Below are 20930 nucleotides of genomic sequence, written 5' to 3'. Positions count from 1 at the left end.
AAATAATTCCGGCTCTTGTCCGGTGACAGTATCAGGGACATTTCTGTAAATGTCATTTGTTCATATAGAGATTATTTTGGTGAACTGATTTGTCACACATCTATACGTTAAACAACAAAAAAGTACCTTTAGTATTCCAGTTTCGTTACCTTGCGCATGTCTAGTTTAACTGAGCCCTCCTGTTGGCTGAGTAAACTTTATCACTAGTGTCTGTGGTCTGAAAAGAAACATCAGTAGAGACATTCTGGCTTTGCTATTGGCGAAGAGAAACGTTTAATAATCACGTGCGTTCTGACTTGTATCTACTGACGTCAGAAATGAATTATGATAATTTACCAGAAGAGTGAGATAAAAGACCGGAACTCTGATATTAATTCACAAAAATTCGACTCGAGATTCTAGTATCTAACCTGGGATAAGGTAAGCCTTCATTTCCTTTAATAGAAGCTAGTTTTTGGTCGCTTCCTGATGGTATAAATAATTCTAATACTGTTGGAAGACAGTACCATTAGGGGACTATACTATTGAATACATGCTTAAATAAATAGTAAATATTTACTGAAGGAAAATGTGTTTAGATGTTTTATCTTAACAAACAGAGGAGTTTGAGAACTCCAGGATAACGATAATGTATTATCTAAATACTTAATGATACAGTGGTTTGTGGTGTGTTCTTATTGATAGGAACAATGGCAGAACCTAACGAGAAAACTTTCTTAAAATTGAGATTTGTCGCATATAATAAAACAGATCTCAGAAACAACTTTATAAACGTTTAACATCAGATAAACTATTGTACAGTTGACAAGCCTTAAAACCAATTATTTTGGACACATCATATGGACAGAACTGATGGAACAGATGTCATTCTTGGTGTATACAGTATCAGAAAACATGGCCTGCAGAACCAGTACAAAATATCGACTTGTTTGAATACCACTATTCATTGTTTCTCAGACAATAGTGAACATTCCTACACTGATAAATTATTTTACTTCTTTGCTAGTTAATGAACCGAATTTACATCCTTTTAAATTTATTTAGCCGGTAAAGATAATAAACTTTTGTTTTTGTGTTTCGCTGTGTAATTATTCTGTTTGTGTGTATTTCAAATCTCATTACGTAACATAAAAGTTGTACACTTTACTGTATACTTAATAATTAATTAATAGATATTTCTCTCAATAAACATTCTCTTCCAATCGCTGCGACAACGTTACATTATTTAATTTCGAGAAAATTCCATGAAATATTTTTTTCAAGATGTATCCCTTTGTGTAGCATGCAATGTAAGATGTATCTCTTTCTGTAGCATGTAATGTTACCTTTCAGTTGGTGACTTTTCACGAACTAGCAAAATAACCAAAAATATCGAAAATAAATCTAATATAAAGCCTGAAGTGACAACCATATTTATTTCAAACACATGCCGTCTGTCTCAGTTAATAAGATTCTATAAGAAGTCGGTGTGTGTGTTATGATTAATTAAACACTATTAAGTAAGGTTTGTTTGTTTGTTTGTTTGTTTGTTGTTGAATATCGCACAAAGCTACTCGAGAGCTATCTGCGTTAGCCGTCCCCATTTAGACTAGAAGGAAGGCAGCTAGTCATCACCACCCACCGCCAACTCTTGGGCTACTCTTTTACCAACGAATAGTGGGATTGACCGTCACATTATAACGTCCCCACGGCTGAAAGGGCGAGCATGTTTGACGCTATGGGGATGCGAACTCGCGACCCTCGGATTACGAGTCGCACGCCTTTACACGCTTGGGCATGCCGGGCCCCATTAAGTAAAGATAACTCAACTAAATTTACATGATGTAAGTCTGAATATCAGTTCTAGAAATGTATACCTTATGTTCACTTTACTGCTTCATCACGAGGTTTTGTATTAAAATATATGTTTTATCTGCATTCTTACTGCATATAATGTCTCTATGACATGCAATACGAGGGACTAGAGTCTACATATATCAGACGTGTAACATCAGGGACTACAGCCTATGTATATCAGACGTGTAACATCAGGGACTACAGCCTATGTATATCAGACGTGTAACATCAGGGACTACAGTCTATATATATCAGACGTGTAACATCAGGGACTACAGTCTATATATATCAGACGTGTAACATCAGGGACTACAGTCTGTGTATACCAGACGTGTAACATCAGGGACTACAGTCTATATATATCAGACGTGTAACATCAGGGACTACAGCCTATGTATATCAGACGTGTAACATCAGGGACTACAGTCTACATATATCAGACGTGTAACATCAGGGACTACAGTCTATATATATCAGACGTGTAACATCAGGGACTACAGTCTACATATATCAGACGTGTAACATCAGAGACTACAGTCTACATATATCAGACGTGTAACATCAGGGACTACAGTCTATATATATCAGACGTGTAACATCAGGGACTACAGTCTACATATATCAGACGTGTAACATCAGGGACTACAGTCTATATATATCAGACGTGTAACATCAGGGACTACAGTCTGTGTATACCAGATGTGTAACATCAGGGACTACAGTCTGTGTATACCAGACGTGTAACATCAGGGACTACAGTCTGTGTATACCAGACGTGTAACATCAGGGACTACAGTCTCTATATATCAGACGTGTAACATCAGGGACTGCAGTCTATGGCCTTGGATGGCCTAGCGCGTAAGGCGTGCGACTCGTAATCCGAGGGTCGCGGGTTAGTGCCCGCGTCGCGCTAAACGTGCTCGCCCTCCCAGCCGTGAGGGCGTTATAATGTGAGGGTCAATCCCACTATTCGTTGGTAAAAGAGTAGCCCAAGAGTTGGCGGTGGGTAGTGATGACTAGCTGCCTTCCCTCTAGTCTTACACTGCAAAATTAGAGACGGCTCTCACAGATAACCCTCGAGTAGCTTTGTGCGAAATTCCAAAAAAACAAACAAACTACAGTCTATATATATCAGACGTGTAACATCAGGGACTACAGTCTATATATATCAGACGTGTAACATCAGGGACTACAGTCTACATATATCAGACGTGTAACATCAGGGACTACAGTCTATATATATATCAGACGTGTAACATCAGGGACTACAGTCTACATATATCAGACGTGTAACATCAGGGACTACAGCCTATGTATATCAGACGTGTAACATCAGGGACTACAGTCTATATATATCAGACGTGTAACATCAGGGACTACAGTCTACACATATCAGACGTGTAACATCAGGGACTACAGTTTACATATATATGAGACGTGTAACATCAGGGACTACAGTCTATATATATGAGACGTGTAACATCAGGGACTACAGTCTATATATATCAGACGTGTAACATCAGGGACTACAGTCTATATATATGAGACGTGTAACATCAGGGACTACAGCCTCTGAATATCAGACGTGTAACATCAGAAACTACAGTCTATGTATATCAGACGTGTAACATCAGGGACTACAGTCTACATATATCAGACAGTAATAAACTAAAAGTTGTTATTGTAAAGGTTTGTCTATGTTGTTTTGATTATTCGGCACATTAGAAAATCATATTTTTTAATTGTGTATTGCTTTATATCTTAAAGAACGCTGTGATTATCAGGTTTATTAACACTAATTATCAGGTTTATTAACACTAATTATTAGGTTTATTAATTTTATTATTCTAGGTATTTTCTCGGTATCATGAATATCGTCTTAAATATTAGCCGTTCCGCCACCTTGTGAAATATTTAAGAAAAACATAAATTTTAAATTTACCAAGCGAATGGAACGCCCCGGTTGGCCCGGCTGTTAGTTTGAGAGCTTGTAACATTGCCAATCTGGTTTCGATACTCGCAGTAGTATAGTTAATTACCTGGATTCGTGTTTGATAACAAACAAACACTTCTTGCAACTTGTAAGCCGCTTTTATTTAATTAGCTATGGTTGTGGTGTTTGTTTTCTAATAGTCTTGTTTTCATACTTGGTAAACCATTCAGGAAAGACCTTTGTTCCATTTACGAATGAACTTGAGTGAAGAAAAATGGAGGAGCTAAATAGAACTAAATCGATCTGATAGAGCGGAGAGTTCGTTAGCATTCGCAACAGATTACACATCCGGCAAGAAAAAAAATACATGCATTATTTCTTTCAATGACGGCACAAACAAAAAGACATCTTCGGGTTCGAGTGTGTAGTTACACAATTAAATATACTTGCGTGTCAGTGATAGTCTAAGTTTGGATACAGCGCATGCGTAGTTGATAAAGACCACACAAACGTCTCATATGGAGACAAAGTATCCAATTCCGACCGAGCCATCTGTTATGTGTTCATGGAACTTATGAATACTTATCGAAGAGGACCCGGCATGGCAAAGTAGTTAAGGCGCTGGATTCGTAATCTGCGGGTCGCGTGTTTGAATCCCCGTCACAACAAACATGCTCGCCCTTTCAGCCGTGGGGTCGTTATAACGTACGGTCAATCCCACTATATGTTAGTAAAATAATAGGCCAAAAGTTGACGGTGAGTGGTGATGACTAGCTGTCTTCCCTCTATTCTTACACTGCTAAATTAGGGACGGCTAACGCAAATGGTCCTCGTATAGCTAGCTTTGCGCAAAATTAAAAAAACAACAACAAATCTATCAAATGTGAGGTTAATATTTCCGAAAATACACGTACTTACAATTAACATAGCAATTAGGTAGTTTTAGCGTCGGTTTCAGATGTGATATATGTATATCAGATGTTACCACAATATATGAATGTTTTCTATGTACTTCAGTATCTGGTATAGCTTGTACAGAGTTGGATTTCTGTTATGAAAACTAATGAATACTCTTTGTTTCTCCTAACTTTTTAATCCTACGAGTAGAAAGTATTAGTGTATGACATACATTTTGTTTACGATATAACAGTGAAACAGTAGTGGTAGCAAGAGTATGAAGATATTAAAATACGGGTAATAATGATTGTGAAGTAACAGTGAAACAGTAGCGGTAGCAACAGTATGTAGATATTAAAATACGGGTAATAATGTTTGTGAAGTAACAGTGAAACAGTAGTGGTAGCAACAGTATGTAGATATTAAAATACGGGTAATAATGTTTGTGAAGTAACAGTGAAACAGTAGCGGTAGCAACAGTATGTAGATATTAAAATACGGGTAATAATGTTTGTGAAGTAACAATGAAACAGTAGTGGTAGCAAGAGTATGTAGATATTAAAATACGGGTAATAATGTTTGTGAAGTAACAGTGAAACAGTAGCGGTAGCAACAGTATGTAGATATTAAAATACGGGTAATAATGTTTGTGAAGTAACAATGAAACAGTAGTGGTAGCAACAGTATGTAGATATTAAAATACGGGTAATAATGATTGTGAAGTAACAGTGAAACAGTTGTGGTAGCAAGAGTATGTAGATATTAAAATACGGGTAATAATGATTGTGAAGTAACAGTGAAACAGTAGCGGTAGCAACAGTATGTAGATATTAAAATACGGGTAATAATGATTGTGAAGTAACAGTGAAACAGTAGCGGTAGCAACAGTATGTAGATATTAAAATACGGGTAATAATGATTGTGAAGTAACAGTGAAACAGTAGTGGTAGCAACAGTATGTAGATATTAAAATACGGATAATAATGATTGTGAAGTAACAGTGAAACAGTAGTGGTAGCAAGAGTATGTAGATATTAAAATACGGGTAATAATGATTGTGAAGTAACAGTGAAACAGTAGTGGTAGCAACAGTATGTAGATATTAAAATACGGGTAATAGTGTTTGTGAAGTAACAGTGAAACAGTAGCGGTAGCAACAGTATGTAGATATTAAAATACGGGTAATAATGTTTGTGAAGTAACAGTGAAACAGTAGTGGTAGCAACAGTATGTAGATATTAAAATACGGGTAATAATGATTGTGAAGTAACAGTGAAACAGTAGTGGTAGCAACAGTATGTAGATATTAAAATACGGGTAATAATGTTTGTGAAGTAACAGTGAAACAGTAGCGGTAGCAACAGTATGTAGATATTAAAATACGGGTAATAATGTTTGTGAAGTAACAGTGAAACAGTAGTGGTAGCAACAGTATGTAGATATTAAAATACGGGTAATAATGTTTGTGAAGTGACAATGAAACAGTAGTGGTAGCAACAGTATGGGGCCCGGCATGGCCTAGCGCGTAAGGCGTGCGACTCGTAATCCGACGGTCGCGGGTTCGCGCCCGCGTCGCGCTAAACATGCTCGCCCTCCCAGCCGTGGGGGTGTATAATGTGACGGTCAATCCCACTATTCGTTGGTAAAGAGTAGCCCAAGAGTTGGCGGTGGGTGGTGATGACTAGCTGCCTTTCCTCTAGTTTTACACTGCTAAATTAGGGACGGCTAGCACAGATAGCCCTCGAGTAGCTTTGTGCGAAATTTCCAAACAAACAAACAAACAAAAGCAACAGTATGTAGATATTAAAATACGGGTAATAATGTTTGTGAAGTAACAGTGAAACAGTAGTGGTAGCAACAGTTTTTAGATATTAAAATACGGGTAATAATGTTTGTGAAGTAACAGTGAAACAGTAGTGGTAGCAACAGTATGTAGATATTAAAATACGAGTAATAGTGTTTGTGAAGTAACAATGAAACAGTCGTGGTAGCAACAGTAAGTAGATATTAAAATACGGGTAATAATGATTGTGAAGTAACAGTGAAACAGTAGCGGTAGCAACAGTATGTAGATATTAAAATACGGGTAATAATGTTTGTGAAGTAACAGTGAAACAGTAGTGGTAGCAACAGTATTTAGATATTAAAATACGGGTAATAATGTTTGTGAAGTAACAGTGAAACAGTAGTGGTAGCAACAGTATGTAGATATTAAAATACGGGTAATAATGATTGTGAAGTAACAGTGAAACAGTAGTGGTAGCAACAGTATGTAGATATTAAAATACGGGTAATAATGTTTGTGAAATAACAATGAAACAGTAGTGGTAGCAACAGTATGGGGCCCGGCATGGCCTAGCGCGTAAGGTGTGCGACTCGTAATCCGAGGGTCGCGGGTTCGTGCCCGCGTCGCGCTAAACATGCTCGCCCTCCCAGCCGTGGGGGTGTATAATGTGACGGTCAATTCCACTATTCGTTGGTAAAGAGTAGCCCAAGAGTTGGCGGTGGGTGGTGATGACTAGCTGCCTTCCCTCTAGTCTTACACTGCTAAATTAGGGACGGCTAGCACAGATAGCCCTCGAGTAGCTTTGGGCGAAATTTCCAAACAAACAAACAAACAAAAGCAACAGTATGTAGATATTAAAATACGGGTAATAATGATTGTGAAGTAACAGTGAAACAGTAGTGGTAGCAAGAGTATGTAGATATTAAAATACGGGTAATAATGTCTGTGAAGTAACAGTGAAACAGTAGCGGTAGCAACAGTATGTAGATATTAAAATACGGGTAATAATGTTTGTGAAGTAACAGTGAAACAGTAGTGGTAGCAACAGTATGTAGATATTAAAATACGGGTAATAATGATTGTGAAGTAACAGTGAAACAGTAGTGGTAGCAACAGTATGTAGATTTTAAAATACGGTAATAATGATTGTGAAGTAACAGTGAAACAGTAGTGGTAGCAAGAGTATGTAGATATTAAAATACGGGTAATAATGATTGTGAAGTAACAGTGAAACAGTAGCGGTAGCAACAGTATGTAGATATTAAAATACGGGTAATAATGTTTGTGAAGCAACAGTGAAACAGCAGTGGTAGCAACAGTATGTAGATATTAAAATACGGGTAATAATGTTTGTGAAGTAACAGTGAAACAGCAGCGGCAGCAACAGTATGTAGATATTAAAATACGGGTAATAATGTTTGTGAAGTAACAGTGAAACAGTAGCGGTAGCAACAGTATGTAGATATTAAAATACGGGTAATAATGTTTGTGAAGTAACAGTGAAACAGTAGTGGTAGCAACAGTATTTAGATATTAAAATACGTGTAATAATGTTTGTGAAGTAATAGTGAAACAGTAGTGGTAGCAACAGTATGTAGATATTATAATACGGGTAATACTGTTTGTGAAGTAACAATGAAACAGTAGTGGTAGCAACAGTATTTAGATATTAAAATACGGGTAATACTGTTTGTGAAGTAACAGTGAAACAGTTGTGGTAGCAACAACAGTGAATGCGAGTAAGGACGTAAAGATTATATAAAAATTGGTCTGTAACTACTTGTATATAGCAACAAAAACATGTGTCTGTCAGAAAATGTTAGTGTTACATAATCCAAACTATATTATTATATTTAATATTAAAGTTTGTGTGACTGTAGTTTGTACTTGTATTAAATAATTTGTCATACACTTCTAACTACATCTAATAACACACCACAGTTTGTCTTACACTTCTAGCTACATCTAATAACACACTACAGTTTGTCATACACTTCTAACAACATCTAATAACACACCACAGTTTGTCATACACTTTTAACTACATCTAATAACACACCACAGTTTGCCATACACTTCTAACTACATCTAATAACACACCACAGTTTGTCTTACACTTCTAACTACATCTAATAACACACTACAGTTTGTCATACACTTCTAACTACATCTAATAACACACTACAGTTTGTCTTACACTTCTAACTACATCTAATAACACACTACAGTTTGTCTTACACTTCTAACTACATCTAATAACACACTACAGTTTGTCTTACACTTCTAACTACATCTAATAACACACCACAGTTTGTCTCACACTTCTAACTACATCTAATAACACACCACAGTTTGTCATACACTTCTAACTACATCTAATAACACACTACAGTTTGTCTTACACTTCTAACTACATCTAATAACACACCACAGTTTGTCATACACTTCTAACTACATCTAATAACACACCACAGTTTGTTCTCTCGCACTTCTAACTACATCTAATAACACACCACAGGTTTGTCATACACTTCTAACTACATCTAATAACACACCACAGTTTGTCTTTACACTTCTAACTACATCTAATAACACACCACGGTTTGTCTTACACTTCTAACTACGTCTAATAACACACTACGGTTTGTCATACACTTCTAACTACATCTAATAACACACTACAGTTTGTCTTACACTTCTAACTACATCTAATAACACACCACAGTTTGTCTTACACTTCTAACTACATCTAATAACACACCACAGTTTGTCTTACACTTCTAACTACATCTAATAACACACCACAGTTTGTCATACACTTCTAACTACATCTAATAACACACTACAGTTTGTCTTACACTTCTAACTACATCTAATAACACACTACAGTTTGTCATACACTTCTAGCTACATCTAATAACACACCACAGTTTGTCTTACACTTCTAACTACATCTAATAACACACTACAGTTTGTCTTACACTTCTAACTACATCTAATAACACACCACAGTTTGTCTTACACTTCTAACTACATCTAATAACACACCACAGTTTGTCTTACACTTCTAACTACATCTAATAACACACTACAGTTTGTCTTACACTTCTAACTACATCTAATAACACACCACAGTTTGTCTTACACTTCTAACTACATCTAATAACACACCACAGTTTGTCTTACACTTCTAACTACATCTAATAACACACCACAGTTTGTCTTACACTTCTAACTACATCTAATAACACACTACAGTTTGTCTTACACTTCTAACTACATCTAATAACACACCACAGTTTGTCTTACACTTCTAACTACATCTAATAACACACTACAGTTTGTCTTACACTTCTAACTACATTTAATAACACACCACAGTTTGTCCTACACTTCTAACTACATCTAATAACACACTACAGTTTGTCATACACTTCTAACTACATCTAATAACACACCACAGTTTGTCTCACACTTCTAACTACATCTAATAACACACCACAGTTTGTCTTACACTTCTAACTACATCTAATAACACACCACAGTTTGTCTTACACTTCTAACTACATCTAATAACACACTACAGTTTGTCTTACACTTCTAACTACATCTAATAACACACCACAGTTTGTCTTACACTTCTAACTACATCTAATAACACACCACAGTTTGTCTTACACTTCTAACTACATCTAATAACACACTACAATTTGTCTTACACTTCTAACTACATTTAATAACACACCACAGTTTGTCCTACACTTCTAACTACATCTAATAACACACTACAGTTTGTCATACACTTCTAACTACGTCTAATAACACACCACGGTTTGTCTACACTTCTAACTACATCTAATAACACACCACAGTTTGTCATACACTTCTAACTACATCTAATAACACACCACAGTTTGTCTTACACTTCTAACTACATCTAATAACACACTACAGTTTGTCATACACTTCTAACTACATCTAATAACACACTACAGTTTGTCTTACACTTCTAACTACATCTAATAACACACTACAGTTTGTCTTACACTTCTAACTACATCTAATAACACACTACAGTTTGTCTTACACTTCTAACTACATCTAATAACACACCACAGTTTGTCTCACACTTCTAACTACATCTAATAACACACCACAGTTTGTCATACACTTCTAACTACATCTAATAACACACTACAGTTTGTCTTACACTTCTAACTACATCTAATAACACACCACAGTTTGTCATACACTTCTAACTACATCTAATAACACACCACAGTTTGTCTCACACTTCTAACTACATCTAATAACACACCACGGTTTGTCATGCACTTCTAACTACGTCTAATAACACACCACGGTTTGTCTTACACTTCTAACTACGTCTAATAACACACCACGGTTTGTCTTACACTTCTAACTACATCTAATAACACACTACGGTTTGTCATACACTTCTAACTACGTCTAATAACACACTACGGTTTGTCTTACACTTCTAACTACATCTAATAACACACCACGGTTTGTCTTACACTTCTAACTACATCTAATAACGCACCACGGTTTGTCTTACACTTCTAACTACGTCTAATAACACACCACGGTTTGTCATACACTTCTAACTACGTCTAATAACACACTACGGTTTGTCTTACACTTCTAACTACGTCTAATAACACACTACGGTTTGTCATACACTTCTGGCTACGTCTAATAACACACCACGGTTTGTCTTACACTTCTAACTACATCTAATAACACACTACGGTTTGTCTTACACTTCTAACTACATCTAATAACACACCACGGTTTGTCTTACACTTCTAACTACATCTAATAACACACCACGGTTTGTCTTACACTTCTAACTACATCTAATAACACACTACGGTTTGTCTTACACTTCTAACTACATCTAATAACACACCACGGTTTGTCTTACACTTCTAACTACATCTAATAACACACCACGGTTTGTCTTACACTTCTAACTACGTCTAATAACACACCACGGTTTGTCTTACACTTCTAACTACATCTAATAACACACTACGGTTTGTCTTACACTTCTAACTACGTCTAATAACACACCACGGTTTGTCTTTACACTTCTAACTACATCTAATAACACACTACAATTTGTCTTACACTTCTAACTACATTTAATAACACACCACAGTTTGTCCTGCACTTCTAACTACATCTAATAACACACTACGGTTTGTCATACACTTCTAACTACATCTAATAACACACCACGGTTTGTCTCTACACTTCTAACTACATCTAATAACACACCACAGTTTGTCATACACTTCTAACTACATCTAATAACACACCACAGTTTGTCTTACACTTCTAACTACATCTAATAACACACCACAGTTTGTCTTACACTTCTAACTACATCTAATAACACACTACAGTTTGTCTTACACTTCTAACTACATCTAATAACACACCACAGTTTGTCTTACACTTCTAACTACATCTAATAACACACTACAATTTGTCTTACACTTCTAACTACATTTAATAACACACCACAGTTTGTCCTACACTTCTAACTACATCTAATAACACACTACAGTTTGTCATACACTTCTAACTACATCTAATAACACACCACAGTTTGTCTCACACTTCTAACTACATCTAATAACACACCACAGTTTGTCATACACTTCTAACTACATCTAATAACACACCACAGTTTGTCTTACACTTCTAACTACATCTAATAACACACCACAGTTTGTCTTACACTTCTAACTACATCTAATAACACACTACAGTTTGTCTTACACTTCTAACTACATCTAATAACACACCACAGTTTGTCTTACACTTCTAACTACATCTAATAACACACTACAATTTGTCTTACACTTCTAACTACATTTAATAACACACCACAGTTTGTCCTACACTTCTAACTACATCTAATGACACACTACAGTTTGTCATACACTTCTAACTACATCTAATAACACACCACAGTTTGTCTCACACTTCTAACTACATCTAATAACACACCACAGTTTGTCATACACTTCTAACTACATCTAATAACACACTACAGTTTGTCTTACATTTCTAACTACATCTAATAACACAGCACAGTTTGCCATACACTTTTAACTACATCTAATAACACAGCACAGTTTGCTATACACTTCTAACTACATCTAATAACACAGCACAGTTTGCCATACACTTCTAACTCTATACAATGGCATACAACAGTTTGCCATACACTTCTAACTCTATACAATGGCATACAACAGTTTGCTATACACTTCTAACTACATCTAATAACACACAACAGTTTGCCATACACTTCTAACTCTATAGAGTAACACACCACAGTTTGCCATACAATTCTAACTGTATAAAATCACGCACAACATAATGAAACGTTAGCGAAAGTTGCTCACTGGTGAATGAGACTAGATTTGGTATAGAAATATTAATATTCCCTATCGAGAATATTTCTTTAACTTCTAATTAATATTAACATTTTTCTGTTCCTTCAATTTTGTATCTTATTCAGATTAAAAGTTATTACGTATCAACGAAACCAAAACTTAAAGAAAGAACAGTTTTGCTCTTGTTTAAAAATTATACGTTAGGACTGACATCAGACACGAGGGAAATTTTTTCACCCTCTTGATGAGATGGGCAAGTTAAACGGAGTCACAGAGCACGCGCCAGTGAACGAGCGGTTGCTAATGGAAAGAACTAATTCACTTTTTAGTTCTTATACTCAGAGATACAATCAAAAGAACACTCCAAATCTTTGAAGGTTTGTGTGTGTGTCTGTATTAGATGGTAGACCTCTGTCACTGTCAATTATAGATAGTCTAAGGAGCAACCGAAGTAATAATAGCTTCAGAACTTGGAAATGTCTTCGTGCTTGGTTGACCAATAGTTGCTTTGCTTCGGTCTCTAACCATATACATTATCACATTTCTTGTTGTTTTTGTTTCGGTCAGTGTGAATTAAATACATGAAACAAGATTCGATTCCGTCCAAATTTTATGCTGTGCGTTATCTTTAACTTATGAGCCTTAAAAGCATTCAAAATGGCGATTGTAAGAAGATGGAAAAGAAACTCTAATACCACAAGAAGGAAACTATCGTTAAGTTTAACTTCAATTTCAAAGACAGTCTTAGAAAAAAATTCATTATATTCGTTAATGAGGTTTCTCTCGTTTAAAGGCACACATCAACTTAGCATCCGTAACGTAACACTACTATCTTTAAAAACACTGAGTAGTCGTCTGCAGTCGTTTTTGTTTGTTTGTTTGTTTGTTTTGAATTTCGCACAAAGCTACTCGAGAGCTCTCTGTGCTAGCCGTCCCTAATTTAGCAGGGTAAGACTAGAGGGAAGGCAGCTAGTCATCACCACTCACCGCCAACTCTTGGGCTACTCTTTTACCAACGAATAGTGAGATTGACCGTCACTAAATAACGCCCCCACGGCTGGGAGGGCGAGCATGTTTGGCGCGACGCGGGCGCGAACCCGCGACCCTCGGACTACGAGTCGCACGCCTTACGCGCTAGGCCATGCCAGGCCATAGACTGTAGTCCCTGATGTTACACGTCTGATATATAGAGACTGTAGTCCCTGATGTTACATATCTGGTGTACACAGACTGTAGTCCCAGATGTTACACGTCTGATATATGTAGACTGTAGTCCCTGATGTTACACGTCTGATATATGTAGACTGTAGTCCCTGATGTTACATGTCTGGTATACACAGACTGTAGTCCCAGATGTTACACGTCTGATATTATAACGCCCTCACGGCTGAAAGGGCGAGCATGTTTGGTGCGATCGGGATTCGAACCCGCGACCCTCGGATTACAAGTCGAACGCCTTAACACACTTGGCCATGCCGGACCACAGTCGTTTTTAAAAACAGTTATTCATTTTAGCTTGAATATACGTAGCCAACACAATATGTTTCGTGTCGAATACGCCTATAACACTTCCAACGTTGACTTGTACATAAAACCAGTACCGCTTTCTGTAAGAATGTTTCTCCCGCCTGACAAACCATCGGACAAACAACTAATACTTTGACCCAGTGTGGTCTAGTGGCAATGTGTCCGTATTATGTTCCATGTTTTTACTCCGCTTTTTGTTAAAAACGCTCTCTGCATGTTGAGGTCATCAATACGCCATAATTCAGTACTTCTAAAAGTTGGAATTGCAGCCCACCTGAGGGCCATGAGTCTTTTACTGGGATGGTGGTGGAAGTAGCACCAAAAAAGTTGCCTAAAACAATTTGTTGAGTTAACTTTAATTCTAAATAAACAACAGAATTATAAAAATATGTTGAATTATGTAAATAATGTGGTACATCGAGACTAGATGCTTTTTAATCATCAAATTAAAGTCACAGGTTAGAGGGGCTCAGACGTTTTATCCACATCAAGAGACCCTAAGATTAAATTGATTTGGGAGCCATTGCTCTATAACACTAATGGCCGAATCTCACTATTCGATCTTGTAAGAATAGTCCACTAGATGGTAGTGTAGAAATTATTGACTATCTGTCTTTTATGTAGTTTTTCAGTTCGAAACTAAGTGAACATACTGGAACAGTTAGTTTAATGGTTGACATACTTTAAAAACTTAATTGTATCACCAACGTTAAGTTTTCTTAATCTGTGGAGACAGACACCACAAAATATTTACATTTCGTAAGCGATAATAATTGTAGATGTTAATTAATCAAATCGTCTTTACAGCATGGTTGAAGTGGTGATACAGAAATCCTCGTGGTCGACACGTACCTCCATTTTTCTTCTGCTTTTTATCCTGACTTTAACACCAGATGTCACCAAATGCGGACAGGCCATGCAACCAACAGAAGATGTAATATATCAGGTGTGTTGTGTGAAGGCGTATTAGTTACGAACTAGAATTGAGATAATAGTGGAATGTATACATAGGAAAACCGAATTTTATGTATTAATAGATAATATATTTTAACGTTTGCCACACAAGCTAGCTCGGCATCTTAATGGGGTTAAAATGAAACGGGTTGGATTATTCTGATTGGACAAAGAGAAGTTTGGCGCTGTTTTCGAGGTCTGGGTAACTGGAAGTGACTCAAGACCATGAGAGCCAACATGGATAACTTAAGTTATACATATAAAGTAAAAGAAAATAGCAATGAAACATGGTTGAAATGTTCTAGTTGTAGATGTAAATGTTATGGTTTAAATGTATCGATTGAGTTAAACTATGGGTCCAGGTTAGATGAGGGAAGAGCTTATTCGAAGATATCCCAATCGTCTATTTATTACTGTATTTACAGTGAAACATAAAACAACGAACACAATAGTATAGTTGACTTGAAAACGTGAGAGTGGCATGATGTATAAGATTAGTTTCAGTATTGTGTAAAAGTAACAATAAAACCATAAGTTTCAGTATTGTGTAAGAGTAACAATAAAACCATTAGTTTCAGTATTGTGTAAAAGTAACAATAAAACCATTAGTTTAAGTATTGTGTAAAAGTAACAATAAAACCATTAGTTTCAGCATTGTGTAAAAGTAACAATAAAACCATTAGTTTGAGTATTGTGTAAAAGTAACAATAAAACCATTAGTGTCAGTATTGTGTAAAAGTAACAATAAAACCATTAGTTTCAGTATTGTGTAAAAGTAACAATAAAACCATTAGTTTCAGTATTGTGTAAAAGTAACAATTAAACCATTAGTTTCTGTATTGTGTAAAAGTAACAATTAAACCATTAGTTTCAGTATTGTGTAAAAGTAACAGTAAAACCAAAGATACAAGGTCGAAGTTGAACCAGCTGCACGGTATAATTCAAGATGGTTTCTTTAACAATTTTAAAACTATAAATGCCATTTCTTCAATGTAGGGTAAACATTAGAAGGATGGTACAATGTCCACAATGGTACCACCATAGTATAATCCACATAGATTTCACAGGGTCATATTTTCATCAGTATCCGGAATGACCAACATCGTGACCATCCTTACAAAAAGGTGACAGGTGTTAAAGAACGAAATTCGGTTTTGACGTGATTATAAAATGAAAAACATTAGACAAATAAAAAATGAAAAACATTAGACAAATAAAAAATATTTGCGAGAGACACTAAGCTACCATAATTGGATGAAAGGCGATACCCCTCAGTGGCACAGCGATGTGTCTGCAAATTTATAACGCCAGAAACCTGGTTTCGATACCCGTGGTAGACAGAACACAATTAATAATTTTTGTAGTTTTTTTGCTGAATAACAAATATGAAAGGCAGTTTTAATGACTACTGAAAATAACGCTAAGATACACAGTTATAACAATTATAATTTAAGGTATACAATTATAACTTTTTGTGGGTAAATTTTACGCTCAGATAACAGCAAAATAAGTGTAGTAGTATAAAGTAAAAATATAGGGGGCGCACGATTAACAAACGTCGAGCAAGTGATAGGAATATCTGCAATAGCTTGTTAACAATATTTACAATAGCTAGTTAAAAATTAGGCTTGTTAAAGTACTTGATGAACCACCAACAATTAGAATAATAATAATGTCTATTCGACCACTGGGGTAGCTACAACACCTAGTGAGCAACAAAGATAACTAAGATACCTAGTGAACCATGTGAGAAGCTATAACGTAGTGAACATTTAAAATATTTATAATATTTAACGAACGAATGAAGTGTCTTTACTGTTTCAGGAACAAAATAGGATAACAACTGACGTAAAGGTGAGATAACTACAATACATAATAAACAACTAATACAGCCATAACACCAGGTAAATTAAAGCAACAGTTGATAAAGAACAATAACTGAAAAGTTGGTTCATAGCCTGGGAACAATTAGGGTGATAATAGTATCCAATACAACTTGTATACATTAGGCTAGATATGGTTCTGTTTGTAAAACGTGTGATGTATTAGATGGACATGTAGGTTCTTTTTAATCATGTAATTATTGTAAGGATATATAAAGGATATATAAAGAATTCAAATATAAACTTCTTTCCACAGACTGGAGCAGAAGACAGAAATGAAACTGCTAATGAGTCGTTTCCTCTGGAGAATGTAACAGTAAATGATAAACGTGTGGGTCCTTTCATTGGTCTCAAAGGCAAAGAGGATTATTTTGAAGATAAAAGATCAAGTTCATTCTTTGGTCTAAGAGGGAAAAAAGGTGGTTACGAAACAAAAAGATCAAGTCCATTCTTTGGTCTAAGAGGAAAGAAAGATGATTATGAAAATAAAAGATCAAGTGCTTTCTTTGGTCTGAGGGGGAAGAGGGATGATTTTGGAGATAAAAGATCAAGTGCTTTCTTTGGTCTAAGAGGAAAAAAGTATGGTTACGAAACTAAAAGATCAAGTCCATTCTTTGGTCTAAGAGGGAAAAAAGAGGATTTTGGTGACAAAAGATCAAGTTCTTTCTTTGGTCTAAGGGGGAAGAGGGATGATTTTGGAGACAAAAGATCAAGTGCTTTCTTTGGTCTAAGAGGGAAAAAAGAGGATTTTGGAGACAAAAGATCAAGTCCATTCTTTGGTCTAAGGGGGAAGAGGGATGATTTTGGAGACAAAAGATCAAGTGCTTTCTTTGGTCTAAGAGGTAAAAAAGATAAACTTGATGAAAAAAGAGCTAGTCCCTTTTTCGGTCTAAGAGGGAAAAAATATGATTCTGAAGAAAAGAGGGAAAGTCCATTTTTTGGCTTAAGAGGGAGGAAAGAAGACTTAGACAACGACAAAAGAGGAAGTTACTTCTTTGGCCTTCGAGGAAAAAAGGAAATCTTCGATGAAAAACGTGAAAGTCCTTTTTTCGGCCTGAGAGGTAAGAAGTTTGGTGCTGAAGATACGACAGGAAAAAAGTCTTTCCTTGGTCTTCGTGAAAGAAAGGACGATCCTGGACAGACTTTAGAAGACCAGACTTCTGAAATGGAGTTGCCTTTCTTTGAAGGAAAACGTGGGGTTTCGGGGAACAGTGTTAGTGTTCTGGCTTTCATCTAGGTGAGATTGTCGACACATTCTCAACAAAATATAATCTTAAAGACGTTTTCATCAGATACACTGGACATACTTTCGGACCATTAAACAAAGTTGTAAAGTAGACAACAGTTTATTATCAGTGCTTGGATCTTTAGTACAAACGTTAGCTAATTTTTATTATTGTTTTGTGTGTTTGCGAAAACTTAAATAAACGATCTTGCACAATGGTCTAATAAATTTTATCAATAATTTAATTATTATTTTTTAGGAATACCACAGGAGGCGCTCTGTTACCATAGGATAACTGATGTTGTTGAGTCAGAAAATATCACGATATCTGTTTTCTCTGAATACCAAACAGACTGTTTCACCTATACCTTCTTTTAGATCAAACTTAAATATATCTGTTTTTAGTGCATAAGATTGATTGAAAACTCCTGCAGAATCTACATTACTCATTTATTTAGGTTGGCACTTTAGGGTTACTGTGTCTCTACAACTTGGTAGTTAAGAACTCATTGTAACTCGATTATTATCGAGATGAAAATTACTTTCCATAAAAATAAGCCCGAATTGTTGGTTCAGATGACATTTGTCACACAGTAAGAATAAAATAACTGAGCTGAAGATATTGTTTGGTGTATCTGTTTGTATAGGTTACGGGTTTTGTCATTGAAAACTGGGTCATTATTGGAGACAAACAAATACGTGTCAATAAAGCATTCTGAAAATAAGATATTAGGCTAATGTTCTACTTAAAATTTGTTTGATATACGTTATAAAAAGAAAGTTATTTTACTGACTGAAACGAAAAATGATAAGTAGGGCGACAAACATTTCATGAGCTGAGCTTGTTTTTTTAGAATTTCTTCTGGTACATTGAAAGTCAGTTTTTGATAAAAAAAAGATAAAGCAATTTTGTTAAAACCATTTGTTTATCTTTTTAATAGTTTAATCTCTTTTAAGATTCGAGTTATTTATATTCAAACTAGATGCTTGTGAAATTTACGTCATTAAAAGCTGAATCGTATTTTCTCAGCTGGTGATGGGTAAAGAGAAACTGAAAATACCATTAATTTGTACCATTGCAGACGTAATAATTTGGTCTAATTTAATAGTTTCCGTTTTCCGATGACTTACGAATACTGTTACAAAATCATTAATTAATTTGTAATTGTTAAAAACGCATTAATGTGTTTGAGAGGATACGAAACACTCAATAGCCAAAACATTTCAAGTTAATCAGTTTATAAATGTATTTTTTCACTAACATCACGTACTTATAACATTGGAATTATACAAATTTTGACTAATGTTAACCTTCATAAGCTTGTATTAAATAATCCCAGCTTGAAGAATCAGAAGTAGGGGGTTGTTTGGCTTATTTTTGAATTTCGCGCAAAGATACACGACGGTTATCTGTGTTAGTCGTCCATAATTTAGCAGTGTAAGACTAGACGGAAGGCAGCTGGTCATCATCTCCAAACCTTGGGCTACTCTTTCACCAACGAATAGTGGGATTGACCATCATATTATAACGCCACCACAGCTGAAAGGGAGAGCATGTGTGGTGTGACGGGGATTCAAACCCGTGACCCTAGGATTATGAGTCGAGCGCCTTATCCACCTGGCCACGGAAGTAAGGAACAGCTAGTTGTGGCCTTGATTCCAACCTTTATAAAAGGACCCAACTTTATAGGATTTACAAATAAAGGGTGTATTTACATGGGCTTAGAATCTAACTATTATGTATGGAGGGACCCAACTTTGTATAGATAGAAGTAAGGGAGTTTCACATTTGTTAAGACTGAAAATAATATGTAACGTATTTTATACCCATATTTGTGTCGACACTACTTCTAAAGTATTCACAGTTGAACATTGTTGCCCAGAAACAAATTATTTTTCATCTAAACACACTCTAAGTTATCCCTTCCTTGAGGTATTAACCTTTATAAAACGACGCTGGTGGTAAAGGCACTCAATTTGCAATCTGTAGGTCGCGGATTAGAATTTCGTCACCGAAAATATTTTCCCTATCAACCGTAGAGACACTATAATGTATCGGTCAGTCACATTATTAATTTGTAAATATTAGACCAATGGTTGTCTGGGAGTGGTGCTAACTGCTTTCCCTTTATCCTGGTTGTCTGGGAGTGGTGGTAACTGCCTTCCCTTTATCCTGGTTGTCTGAGAGTGGTGCTAACTGCCTTCCCTTTATCCCGGTTGTCTGGGAGTGGTGCTAACTGCTTTCCCTTTATCCTGGTTGTCTGGGAGTGGTGCTAACTGCCTTCCCTTTATCCCGGTTGTCTGGGAGTGGTGCTAACTGCCTTCCCTTTATCCCATTACTTCAGAATTTGGGACGGCTGAGATAAATATTTGCGCCATATTAGTCTTGGAACAATAAACTTGTGTGTTACTAAAAAGAAAGTGTTTTACACAAAAAGAAAGAAATTGTGATCGA

The 20930-nt window shown here is 36.0% G+C and overlaps 1 protein-coding gene across 1 annotated transcript; it reads left to right on the top strand.

Moving 5' to 3' along the window:
- Window positions 1–290: 290 nt before the first annotated feature.
- Window positions 291–19168, top strand: LOC143235225 (uncharacterized). The gene is made up of 4 exons (XM_076473174.1): window positions 291–420; window positions 15221–15359; window positions 17507–18487; window positions 18735–19168. Exons 2-3 carry the CDS (start codon window positions 15222–15224, stop codon window positions 18485–18487), a joined length of 1119 nt encoding a protein of 372 aa, XP_076329289.1. The 5' UTR covers window positions 291–420; window position 15221; the 3' UTR covers window positions 18735–19168.
- The last annotated feature ends 1762 nt before the right edge of the window (window positions 19169–20930 follow it).

Source organism: Tachypleus tridentatus, chromosome 2, assembly GCF_004210375.1.
Source record: "Tachypleus tridentatus isolate NWPU-2018 chromosome 2, ASM421037v1, whole genome shotgun sequence".
Classification (NCBI taxonomy): domain Eukaryota; kingdom Metazoa; phylum Arthropoda; class Merostomata; order Xiphosura; family Limulidae; genus Tachypleus; species Tachypleus tridentatus.
Note: the sequence above shows the minus strand (reverse complement) of the source record. Positions and strands in the feature narration are given on the sequence as shown.